The 10,811-nt window shown below is 39.8% G+C and overlaps 2 protein-coding genes and 1 long non-coding RNA gene across 5 annotated transcripts; 2 read left to right on the top strand and 1 right to left on the bottom strand.

Annotated features, from left to right (window-relative positions):
* Positions 1-1,519: 1,519 nt before the first annotated feature.
* LOC125979352 (glutamine synthetase-like) lies at positions 1,520-6,001 on the top strand. 2 transcript variants are annotated; one of them, XM_049737471.2, is made up of 7 exons: positions 1,520-1,825; positions 3,310-3,484; positions 3,661-3,822; positions 3,901-4,047; positions 4,182-4,309; positions 4,404-4,603; positions 4,766-6,001. In XM_049737471.2, exons 1-7 carry the CDS (start codon positions 1,781-1,783, stop codon positions 5,073-5,075), a joined length of 1,167 nt encoding a protein of 388 aa, XP_049593428.1. In that variant the 5' UTR covers positions 1,520-1,780; the 3' UTR covers positions 5,076-6,001. The 2 variants fall into 2 exon arrangements, with proteins under 2 accessions (XP_049593428.1, XP_049593427.1); XM_049737470.1 differs by lacking the exon at positions 1,520-1,825 and adding an exon at positions 2,118-2,282.
* A 161-nt stretch (positions 6,002-6,162) lies between these two features.
* LOC125979353 (glutamine synthetase-like) lies at positions 6,163-9,592 on the top strand. Of its 2 annotated transcripts, none has more exons than XM_049737474.2 (6): positions 6,163-7,889; positions 8,175-8,299; positions 8,377-8,523; positions 8,756-8,859; positions 8,982-9,229; positions 9,310-9,592. In XM_049737474.2, the coding sequence occupies exons 2-6, from the start codon at positions 8,221-8,223 to the stop codon at positions 9,590-9,592; spliced, it is 861 nt and encodes a 286-aa protein (XP_049593431.1). In that variant the 5' UTR covers positions 6,163-7,889; positions 8,175-8,220. The 2 variants fall into 2 exon arrangements, with proteins under 2 accessions (XP_049593431.1, XP_049593430.1); XM_049737473.2 differs by having other exon boundaries at positions 8,172-8,299.
* LOC125979356 (uncharacterized) lies at positions 8,944-10,738 on the bottom strand. The gene is made up of 3 exons (XR_007485305.1): positions 10,626-10,738; positions 10,425-10,546; positions 8,944-9,248 (listed from the first exon to the last, which is right to left on the bottom strand). It is a non-coding gene; the product is annotated as an uncharacterized lncRNA (long non-coding RNA).
* Positions 10,739-10,811: the final 73 nt, after the last annotated feature.

Here is a 10,811-nt window from a genome sequence, read left to right as displayed (position 1 = left end):
AAAATACACTTGAAGAAAAAAATATAAATTAAAAACAATGAGATGCAACTGTTCATGTCAGCTTGTTAAACGCCAGCGCAAGTGTGTTCTTAAGAGTGACCTAAAACACTAAAAAGACAAACAGAATAGAAACCAAAAGATATATTCACTCAATATCACGAAAAATAGATTAGCTGCATCTCTTTGTGCATATGACTTACAGGGAACAGAAGAAAACAGCAAGTTTAATTTGCAGCCTTGTACATTTGGAACCAAAGCATTATGCTCGGGGTGCTGCTTTGTTCGGTTTCGTGATTCAAACGCATTAGAAGTATGGAACCACAATTGAAAAGGAACAATTTTTGTTGTTACTTCCAAGTCTCAAAGCCTGGGGCAAGAATTTACATATGCACTGAACGTGGTTTGTTATACAAGCTGTGGCAAAAATTAAAATAAAATTAAAAGATAAGTCTTCATAATGGTCATTTGCATCGGGAAAGGATACTGTTTACGGTGGCAATGCCTTTGGCTTGGAGCTGAAATAGTAAAGTATTTTCACAACGACGTAGGCTGGTCAGTCCTAAGTAAGCCTTTTTTCATGACTTTTTCAGGCTTGTAATATTTGTCATTTTAATGTCACTTTCAGGCCACTCCTGTCCACTTATGGCCTCGTCTTGATCACATAGAAGACTAAAAACCAAAGGTCTTTATAGTTCACCACTCACAAATTGCAGAATGTCGTAAAAAGTAAAAAAATAAAAATTGTCAAGGCTGGGATTCTATTTAAAAAAAAAAAAAAAAAAAAAAAACGAGATTTTTACTATATACTATCTTAGTACTATAGTATTAAATGTGTGATGTTTACAATTCCTTAAGAACCAAGTTAACCTTAGTGTTAGATAAATTGTATATATATGTTATCATGCGTTCCCTAATGAGTACATATTAATAAAGTTATTGCGCAGAATGCTTGCTGTTTCTTCTTGCAGACATCACCCAGTCCACAACAAGTCAAACGATGCTGTCCAAGAAAGTTGTTGATGTCTGCACATGTCATTTTGTCTATGCACTCTTTTCACATGACTACTTTGTTTCCCATAACATTTTATCCTTGCCCACTTTTCGTTTCTCATGGGATCCTGTCTGCGACTTCTAGTTTCACATAGAATCTCGTTTCTTCACTCTTGAGACAAAGCCCACGCTTTCCCCCCCACCTATCAGGGGCTAGTCTCACATTGTAGGTAGGGCATTCCTAAATAAAAAGAGAGGAGTGTAAACAAGACCTTTAGTGTATTTTGGATTGCTGTAAGTCTGGATGCACTCCTCGCGAGAAAAGATCAACATTCTGTCTCACTGGTTTTGTCTGCTGATCCTTTTGCTGAATCTGAACCTAACACTTAGTGACTCAGCTAAATGGAGCTATAATTACCCCAACCTAAACAAAGGTGGATCAAACATGTCCAACCGGTCATGCATGAACTAGGAAGTAACTCATTTATTATCAAACAACACAACTGCAGCATTAGGAAAACAAACCTTGCGAAGTTTGATGTGCAATGGTGCTAACACTTAATTCTATCAGTGACATTTTTTTCACGCTTTGCATGTGAAGTCATCATCATTCTTAGATGTCATCTCGGAACTGCTTGTGACTCAGAGCAGTCCTTTTGTGTTTTTATAGTTTGCTGGTCCTGTGGTTCTTGCATGCAGCTGAGACCTGTGAAGTTGCTGACATCCAGTTTTTGCATCAGTGGTCGACTTTCTATTAAGGTCACTGAACTGCAAGCCTTGACTCATCTTAATGACTCATAGTCAATCACTAACATCAGCAGGCACTACTGTAATGGTAAGTGGTTTTGTTAATCATGAGTTTATGTTCACCTCAGCTCAGCCTGTGCATTGTACTGAATAATTTGTTTATTTTCACAAGTCTACTTAGTTTTTATCCTACAAATTGTTGAAGCACTAAACACTGAAATTTACTTACTAGTCTTGTGTGGAATGTAGGAGTTGGGCACATTATCCTGATCTTGTATAACACATTTGAAAAAAAGAAAAAAAGTTATCTAATTCCTGATACATAATTACAGTACAAATTAAGGTCAAACAATTACTGGGAATAGCACACACTCACGCACACACACACAGACAGACAGATACAAACCCGCCTGTGATGTCACGCCTTATAAAAGCGTACAAGAGTGTCGATGACAATCATTTGCAAACGGTTAAATACAACAAACTGTGCTGCGCTGCTTTGTGCTCTCTGTACTTTGTTGACAACTGAAGTAACCTCTGACAAGGTAGGTTGTGTGCTTTATATGGATGACCTTCTGTATGACTGTAAAATATAATTGATACAATTACAGTTCAGTGTATCTTTGTGACTTGGATTCACTCAGTAGAAGTAGTAGGTGAAAACCTTAATCATATATAAACTAAACAACCAGCTCAGTGGCCTAGTAGTAGAGTGTCCGCCCTGAGACTGGAAGGTTGTGGGTTCAAACCCCGGCCGGGTCATACCAAAGACTATAAAAATGGGACCCATTGCCTCCCTGCTTGGCACTCAGCATTAAGGGTTGGAATTGGGGGGTTAGATCACCAAATGATTCCCGAGCGCGGCACCGCTGCTGCTCACTGCTCCCCTCTCCCCCAGGGGATGGATTAAAATCACATGGGGATGGGTTAAATGCAGAGGACAAATTTCACCACACCCAGATGTGTGTGTGACGATGATCATTGGGACTTTAACTTTAAATAAATATAGAATTCTTAAACCAAATGTACATTTTTTACTGGGCATTAATTCCAATATTTTAAACATTTGCTTAAAAAGTCAAACTAAAGTCCAATTATTTATGCTTTTAAGACTTTTTTTTAGAAAAGATTTGAACTAAATTAGCTTTGAATATTTTAGAATATGTAATAATTACGTTTAAGAATATCTTAAACTTGAATGTTTACCTTTTAAGCCGAAATAAAGATTTTAACAATTACAATGATATTTTTATACTACAGGATTAGAAAATTTAAATTTGACAAACAAATTAGATTATGCAATGCACACATTATCTTTTAATCCAAATACACATTTGAATATTATGTGCAATGCACACATTATCTTTTAACCCAAATTGAAAACAGATGGCTGAAAATTAAAGAAATGTTAGCACAGTTGAACTACCAGTTGTTGCCAAATTGCATTAGGGGAAAAAACAAAAATTATATTGTTGAGTTTAAGGGAGTCATTGATATTATTATGTGCCAACCTCTAAATATATTTATTAAATTACAATTGCATGACATTATAAAATGTCATTACGCTTCCAGATAAAAATGACATCATTGTCGATCAGCTCTTGCCTGAACAAGGCTGTGCGGGAGCATTACATGAGGCTCCCACAAGGAGACAAATGTCAGGTGACTTACATCTGGATTGACGGAACTGGAGAGGGGCTACGCAACAAAACCCTAACCCTGGATGCTGAACCCAAAAGTATACAAGGTAAATAGATTGTTTAACTAAGTCTACTTCACAACATTTTTGTTATCAGAGAGGAGAACAAGCGTTAAGAACTTGAACGTTGACAAATAGAAATCTGATCGTAGTACGCTAAAGTTTTTATTTGGGTGAGTTTTCTGTTGTTACTCTGCTTTATGCATCAATGTGATTACTGGTAGATATTCCTAAATGGACCTTTGATGGGTCAAGCACATACCAGTCTGAAGGCTCCAACAGCGACATGTACCTCATCCCAGTGTGCATGTTCAGAGATCCATTCACGCTTGACCCCAACAAATTGGTCCTCTGCGAAGTTTATAAGTACAACGGCCTTCCTGCAGGTACCCTCTGTCCTTATTTTGGTATGTGTGTCCAAAATTTGAGCGGAATTCTGCAACTGTTTTGTATGTTGTGTTTAGAAACAAACCATCGAGTAAGCTGCAAGCAAGTCATGGACCAGATTAAAGAACACCAGATATGGATTGGTATTGAGCAGGAATATACACTCTTTGGTACCAATGGTCATCCATTTGGATGGCCTCAAAATGGATTCCCTGCACCCCAAGGTCAGTAAAATTATGAGATGATTGCTTGAAAATGTCAAGTCTCAATCGCAGCAAAACATACCGCGGCCAATGACCTGGTTTATACACGTCCAGTCTCAAAGCACCTTGCAGACATTTTTTTTTTTTTTTTTAAGGTCCCTACTACTGTGGAGTGGGCGCAGACAGAGCACTTGGACGGGATATTGCAGAGTGTCACTACAAGGCATGTCTCTATGCTGGGATCAAGATCTATGGAACAAATGCTGAGGTTTTGCCATCACAGGCAAGTATGGAAAGAAAAAGCGATTTGCATTGCCATTGTGATGGTCTTTTAGAGAGCCTTCATTATTTCCATTTTTATTGTCTTCAAATTTTAGTGGGAATTCCAGATAGGCACCTGCGAAGGTATTGAGATTGGTGATCATCTGTGGGTTGCACGCTTCTTGTTGCACCGTGTATGTGAAGATTTTGGGGTTGTTGCAACACTGGACCCCAAACCAGTAAAGGGAGACTGGAATGGCTCTGGTGGCCATACTAATGTCAGCACCAAGAAGATGAGGGAAGAAGGAGGATTGCAGTGAGTAAACAAATGGATGGATGAGATGAAATTATAAACACACAAGCCGAGGCACTGGTTTCGGATTGAACGGAAGGAACAGAATTGGGCCTATAGGGAATCAACTTGTCAAATATATAGAGCAGGTAATCACTCATTCACTTGTGTACGTTTGGATTACAGATACATTGAGCAGGCCATTGAGAGGCTGCGCAAAAGACACATGGAGCATATTGAAGTGTACGACCCACGCGGTGGTCAGGACAACACGAGACGTCTCACAGGAAATCATGAAACATCCAGCGTTAATGAATTCTCTGCTGGAGTTGCAAACAGAGGTGCCAGTATCCGCATTCCCCGTCAGGTAGGTAAAGAGAAGAAAGGTTACTTTGAGGACCGCCGCCCTGCAGCCAACTGTGACCCGTACCTTGTGATCAAGGCCATCGCAAGTACTTGCCTGCTTGACGATGATGATGATGTGAAGGACACTTAAATAAGACAAGATTGAGTTCATTGTGTCTGCTTGTAGCATTGTTAAAAATATAATACTGATGATGATGTGAAGAGCATTGTTTAAAATTCTACTAGTTTTGAGACAAAACTGTGTTCATGTATTGTCACAGAATCGTCATTTAATGTCGTTTCTTCCTGTCTGCGCTTAAGTCAATTCCTCACTGTCAAACACGGCCAAATAGTAACAGGCAGGTGCACCATTTATGAATATTGAGTGCTTGGGAGCAGGGTTAGAACCAATGTGTCAAGTATTTTGCATGTTGCATATTGAACTTGTTTATTCACATTTACTTGTATCAACTGGTCCATTTGGACCATTTGTGTTTACAAATGAATGCAAACATGAACAACATGCGGTCACCATTGTGTAAGCATGAGATGCAAATGATTGAGTCCACAGCCTGGGGACTAAAGCCAAACTGGCTTTTGTCGAAGGCAAAGTTTTTCCGTCTTGCTGGTTATTTTGCAGCTGATTTTGTTCTGATGGCCTTTCATTGCGAATGGTTCGGACAACATAATGCAGACGTGAGATACTATGTTTCGTAAAAGAGAAAATATAAAATATTATTCTTTCCGGTGAAATGTGCATGTTGTGCTTCTTCTAGACTTCTTTGTTCAACCAAATGCAGTGTACGGTGATTTTATTTTTTTTGCTGGGGTAATAGAAAATAACATGTCAAAGGGAAATCAAAGTATACAAGTTAGGCAGGTTTAGCAAGTGTCAATGTATGATGGCCACCGTTGGAGTCACCCAATTATTGTGTGTACCGTTTATTGATGACTTGCATCTGTGCGATTAGCCTCAACATCAAATTCTAATCAGTAAATGAATAGTTTATTTTTTATTTTTGTAGCTTCCTTGCATGGATGGGTTTTAAGTATTAAAGATCATTTATGGAGATTAAACCTGTTTAGGATGTGTCTACTTTTGCCTAATCTAGATACTAATATGTATATGAAAATAATCATGTATAATAGTCAAAGTCAAAGTCAAAGTCAGCTTTATTGTCAATTTCTCCACATGCCAAAGACACACAAAGAAACCGAAATTTCCTTCCCCCCTATCCCACGGTGACAAGACATGGCTCACAACAGACAAACAAGTAACAAGTATAACAAAAGCGTGCTGAATAAATAATGAATAAATAACACAACAATAAATAAATAAATAAGAGGAGCAGAAAAAAAAGGAGCAAGTGCGCGTACAGCAGACATTCCCGAAAATAGCGCAACAGTGCCACACGCTACGCAGAAGGGGGTAGCGAGTTCAGGGCCCTAACAGCCTGAGGAAAGAAGCTGTTGGCAAGTCTGGTGGTGCGGGAGCGCAGGCTCCTGTACCTCTTCCCAGAGGGCAGAAGGTCAAACAAAGAGTGAGCCGGGTGACTCACATCTCTGGCAATCGAGGTTGCCTTGCGGGCGAGATGGGAGGTGTAAATGTCCTTCAGGGAGGGGAGCGAAGCACCAATAATCTTACCAGCCGTATTCACTATGCGCTGCAGGGCCTTCAAGTTCTGTTCAGTGCAGTTACCACCCCAGACAGCGATGCAACTGGTGATGACGCTCTCAATAGTGCCACGGTAGAATGTAGACAGGACTGCCTGAGGAGCACATGCACGCCTGAGCTTCCGCAGGAAGTACAGGCGGCGCTGAGCTTTCTTTGCCAGTGACGAGGTGTTTGCGGACCAGGAGAGGTCCTCACTGATGTGCACCCCCAGGAACTTGGTGCAGCTCACCCTCTCCACCACAGCACCATCGATGATCAGGTGTATTAAGATTTGCATTTTGATTTTTGACATTATAATAGTACAATTAGTTAAATATTTGGTTTTAAATTGAGTGGTCTTTTTAAATAATGTTAAACCATGCTATTCATTTTGTAAGCAGATGTAAATTGCAAATAAAGGTGCACCAACTAAAATCCGGCCTGGGCAGCCACATTGGGTGGGGCCGACTGTGAATACAAAACAGGTTACGCCCAATTTATGGAGAGCACTCTGAATTAACTTGGGATTCACATCTGACAAAGTAAGTTGGATGCTTTGTTTGGTATATTCATAAAGATCCAATAGGCTACCGCATGCAGAATGTCGCATAGTTTTGAGTTTTGTAAAGAATGAAAAGAAGATGTCAAGATTGCTTGAGAGCAATAGTTACAAGATTAGTAGGCTATTTGTTAATCCAATATTAGCTACTTATGCGAGTGTGGTTATTGGCAGGTAACCAGTTCAGGCTGCAGCCTGCCTTTCGACCACAGTCAGCTGGGATCGGTAATAACGGTACAGAGTTGAATGGTTGAACGTGCTTAATTGTTAAGTGTCTCAATTTATTCAGTGTTAAAAAAAAAAACATGATCAGAAAGTAATTAAATGTAGTTCCTGTTCCTCCCTTCATTCTTCTTTTCCAGCACATGCCTCCATCTTTCTAAATTGTTCTCCACTTGCTTGCAGTACAGATTGCAAGGTCATCAGCAATCATCTACGCTGTTCTTTGCCTCTTCTCTTTTTACCTATGAACTGGCTTTCCACCGCTGCTTTGTCTTAAAACCACACGGGAACAACTCCAAATCAGGCACCAGCTCTTGTTCAGTTCAAAGAAGTGTTTCAAATCTGTTTTGTCGTCTTCCAGGAAAATATGACGTCGATGAGCTCTCACCTCAACAAGGCTGTCCGTGAGCATTACATGAGGCTTCCACAAGGAGACATATGTCAAGTGACTTACATCAGGATTGACGGAAATGGGTGGGGGCTAGGCAACAAAATCCGGACCCTGGACGCTGAACCCAAAAGTATACAAGGTAAATATATTATTTTAATGATTGACTACTTTGCAACAATATTTGTTATCAGAAGGGGAGATAAAAATGTTTAGACCTTGCATGTACCGTAAATTTCGGACTATAAGCCGTGGCTTTTTTCGTAAATTTTGAACCCGGAATCACGGGTTTTAGCTGGTGCGGCTTATAGTCTGGTGCGGCTTATAGTCCGAAAATTACGGTACACATGCAGAAAATCATAACCTATTGCCTTTTGTTTGTGTTATGTTATTCTGATTTGTCTGGAAATATGATTACTGCTAGAAGTTCCTGAATGATACTTTAGTGGGCCAAACGACCTATCCCGGCGTGCATGTTCAAAGATCCTTTCAATCTTGACCCAAACAAACTGGTTCTCTGTGAAGTTTTCAACTACACCAACCTTGCTGCAGGTACCTTCTTCACTTTTTTTCTTGACACATGCAATTTTAGAGATAGAAAATCAACCGTTGTTGCATGTTGTGTTTAGAAGCAAACCATCGAATGAGCTGCAAGAAAGTCATGGACCTGGTTCAAAAACATCAACTATTATTTGCTATCAAGCAGGAATACACACTTACCACAATTGATGGGCATCTGTGTGGTTGGCCTCAAAATGGATTCCCTGCATCCCAAGGTCTGTATGTGCCTCATATTGTAACATAAATCCTGAATTTACAAAGGTTGTCCACTCCAATGCAAAAACACATCACATCGTTAATTGGGAACTGAGCACGCTTAACTGCTGCATGCAATACAGCAATTGATTATCTATGCGATACGATTATAGTTACAAAGCTCCTTGACCTGTTGCGGTAATTCAAAATGCATCCCTAGACATTGAATGACTTTAGTTTGACCCTTATTAGATCCCAAAGCTACTGGACGAGACATTGCAGTGTGTCACTACAAGGCATGTCGCTACGCTGGCATCAACATCTTTAGAAAATATGAGAAGGATAGGCCTTGGCAAGTAAGTATGGAAATAAAAAAGATATTTACCAACATTTGATCATCATGCTAATTCTGCAAACTGTCTTTTTATATACAGAGACCCTCCTGGTTATTTCCCTTTTTATTGTGTTCAAATTTCAGTGCGAGTTCCAGATTGGACTCTGCGAAGGTATTGAGATGGGTGATCAACTATGGGTTGCACGCTTCTTGTTGCACCGTGTATGTGAAGATTTTGGGGTTGTTGCAACACTAAAACCAAATCCAATAAAGGGAAACTGGAATGGCTCTGGTGGCCACACTAATTTCAGCACCAAGCGGATGAGAGAGGAAGGAGAAAGTTGTCTTGTTGTTGACCATTTAATGAAGAATCCAGGTGAGAGACGCTCAAGGTGAGTGTAAGGAGAGAATCTACTTTGTGAAGACAGAGAACAAGTAATCACTCATGGATGCGTTTACTTTCCGAACACAGATACATTGAGGAGGCCATGAAGAAGTTGAATGTGGAGCATATTAAAGTAAGCGATCCACATAGCGGTCAGGACAACATGAGTCGTCATGAGACCCCCAACATGGACAAATTTTCTACTGAAATTTCAAACAGAGGTGCCAGCATCCGCTTTCCTCACCAGGTGGTTCAAGACAAGAAAGGTAAATTTGCAGCCCACTGTGACCCGTATCTTGTGACCAAGGCCATCGCAAGCATGTGCCTGCTTGATGATGAAGAAGAAGTGAAGGGCAATAATTATTATTAAGGGCAAGATGACGAGATCATCTATTACGATTGCTTTGAGTGTGGCTGATAGCAGTGATGTATTGCCAGTTCATATACGTATCAATAATCATTTGGTTTTTAAATCTTCTACAAACACTTTAACTGACTGAACACACGAATACAAATTAGATTTTTTTCTGCCTTATTGCTGCAAATAGTTTAGAGTGGGGACAAAACACAATGATGTATTGTCTGTATTTTTTTCACTGATGTACAGGATGTTTTTATGTTTTTTTATGGATCCTAATTTAAATTTGCACAGCATTAGTGTAGTAACACAATGTGCTCAAAATGCCAGGAAGTACCTCAGGTCTCAGGTGAATCGTGTAATTGTGACCAAGAAGAGTCAGAAAAGACCCCAAAATAAGCTGTAGTAATGGCTGTTTGTTCCACTGAGCAGGGAAAAATGTTTATCTGTATATGTGCGTTAAAGCCACCAAATAAAAATGAGTGGGTTGGGTGCAGTACTACTTGTATCCAGCAGAGGGTAGCCTCCCTATATGGTTATGGTTAGTATTTTGATTTCTGGCAGTCAATAGTTTGTAATTTCAGATGGTACGTGACGTGTTCATACAAAACAGTTTATGATGATTCGCAAGATCCTTTTGCGGGGTTTCTGTGGGATTAACAAAAACATTTCGATTAACAGATTTAAACATTTACCTGACGAAACAAAAATGGTTCTCGATTAAACATAAATAAATGAAAAATCCGTATTACGTTTTCTATCTTGTTTAGTTCACACATTTATCCGTACAAAGTGTTGTCCACCACCGTCTAGGCTGAAGACATTTTAAAACAGGGAAATGTACCTTATCCTCATTGTGATTATCGCGTTTTGCACGTTTTATTCTGCTCATTAGTCGGACGAGAAATGCTGTTTATCATCATGACTCCGGGCTTCACACTGCAACCTCCAAAGGGCGCTTGTTTACTGTTAAAAATAGAAAAAGAATTTGCACCCACTCCCTTTTTAGTGCAACAGAAGCCTTCACCAACTATACCTGACTCACCCTTTTGTTGTAGCTCTAATTGTTTCTCAGCGTCTTCACTGAATTTGGCTGTTGATCACTCCCGTTCTTTCGTGTCCGTCTCGTGCTTTTTATGACGCAGTCTGTGACGTCATAGACGTAAGAACCTACATATGTGCGCGTCAAGACTTTATTGATCTATTTCCTCTCACGGGGAAAAACGTTTGA

This window comes from Syngnathus scovelli, chromosome 13 (assembly GCF_024217435.2).
Source record: "Syngnathus scovelli strain Florida chromosome 13, RoL_Ssco_1.2, whole genome shotgun sequence".
Lineage (NCBI taxonomy): Eukaryota > Metazoa > Chordata > Actinopteri > Syngnathiformes > Syngnathidae > Syngnathus > Syngnathus scovelli.
The sequence above is the reverse complement of the archived record's forward strand: the minus strand, read 5'-3'. Positions and strand labels throughout refer to the sequence as shown.

Excerpts from the sequence above, each read along its gene's own strand:
- LOC125979352 (XM_049737470.1), top strand. The coding sequence starts at position 2,187 with ATGACAATCATTTGCAAACGGTTAAATACAACAAACTGTGCTGCGCTG. Across the intron at positions 3,485-3,660 it reads TGAACCCAAAAGTATACAAG|ATATTCCTAAATGGACCTTT; the intron begins GTAAATAGATTG and ends GATTACTGGTAG. Across the intron at positions 4,048-4,181 it reads TGGATTCCCTGCACCCCAAG|GTCCCTACTACTGTGGAGTG; the intron begins GTCAGTAAAATT and ends TTTTTTTTTAAG.
- LOC125979353 (XM_049737474.2), top strand. The coding sequence starts at position 8,221 with ATGTTCAAAGATCCTTTCAATCTTGACCCAAACAAACTGGTTCTCTGT. Across the intron at positions 8,524-8,755 it reads TGGATTCCCTGCATCCCAAG|ATCCCAAAGCTACTGGACGA; the intron begins GTCTGTATGTGC and ends GACCCTTATTAG. Across the intron at positions 8,860-8,981 it reads AGAAGGATAGGCCTTGGCAA|TGCGAGTTCCAGATTGGACT; the intron begins GTAAGTATGGAA and ends TTCAAATTTCAG.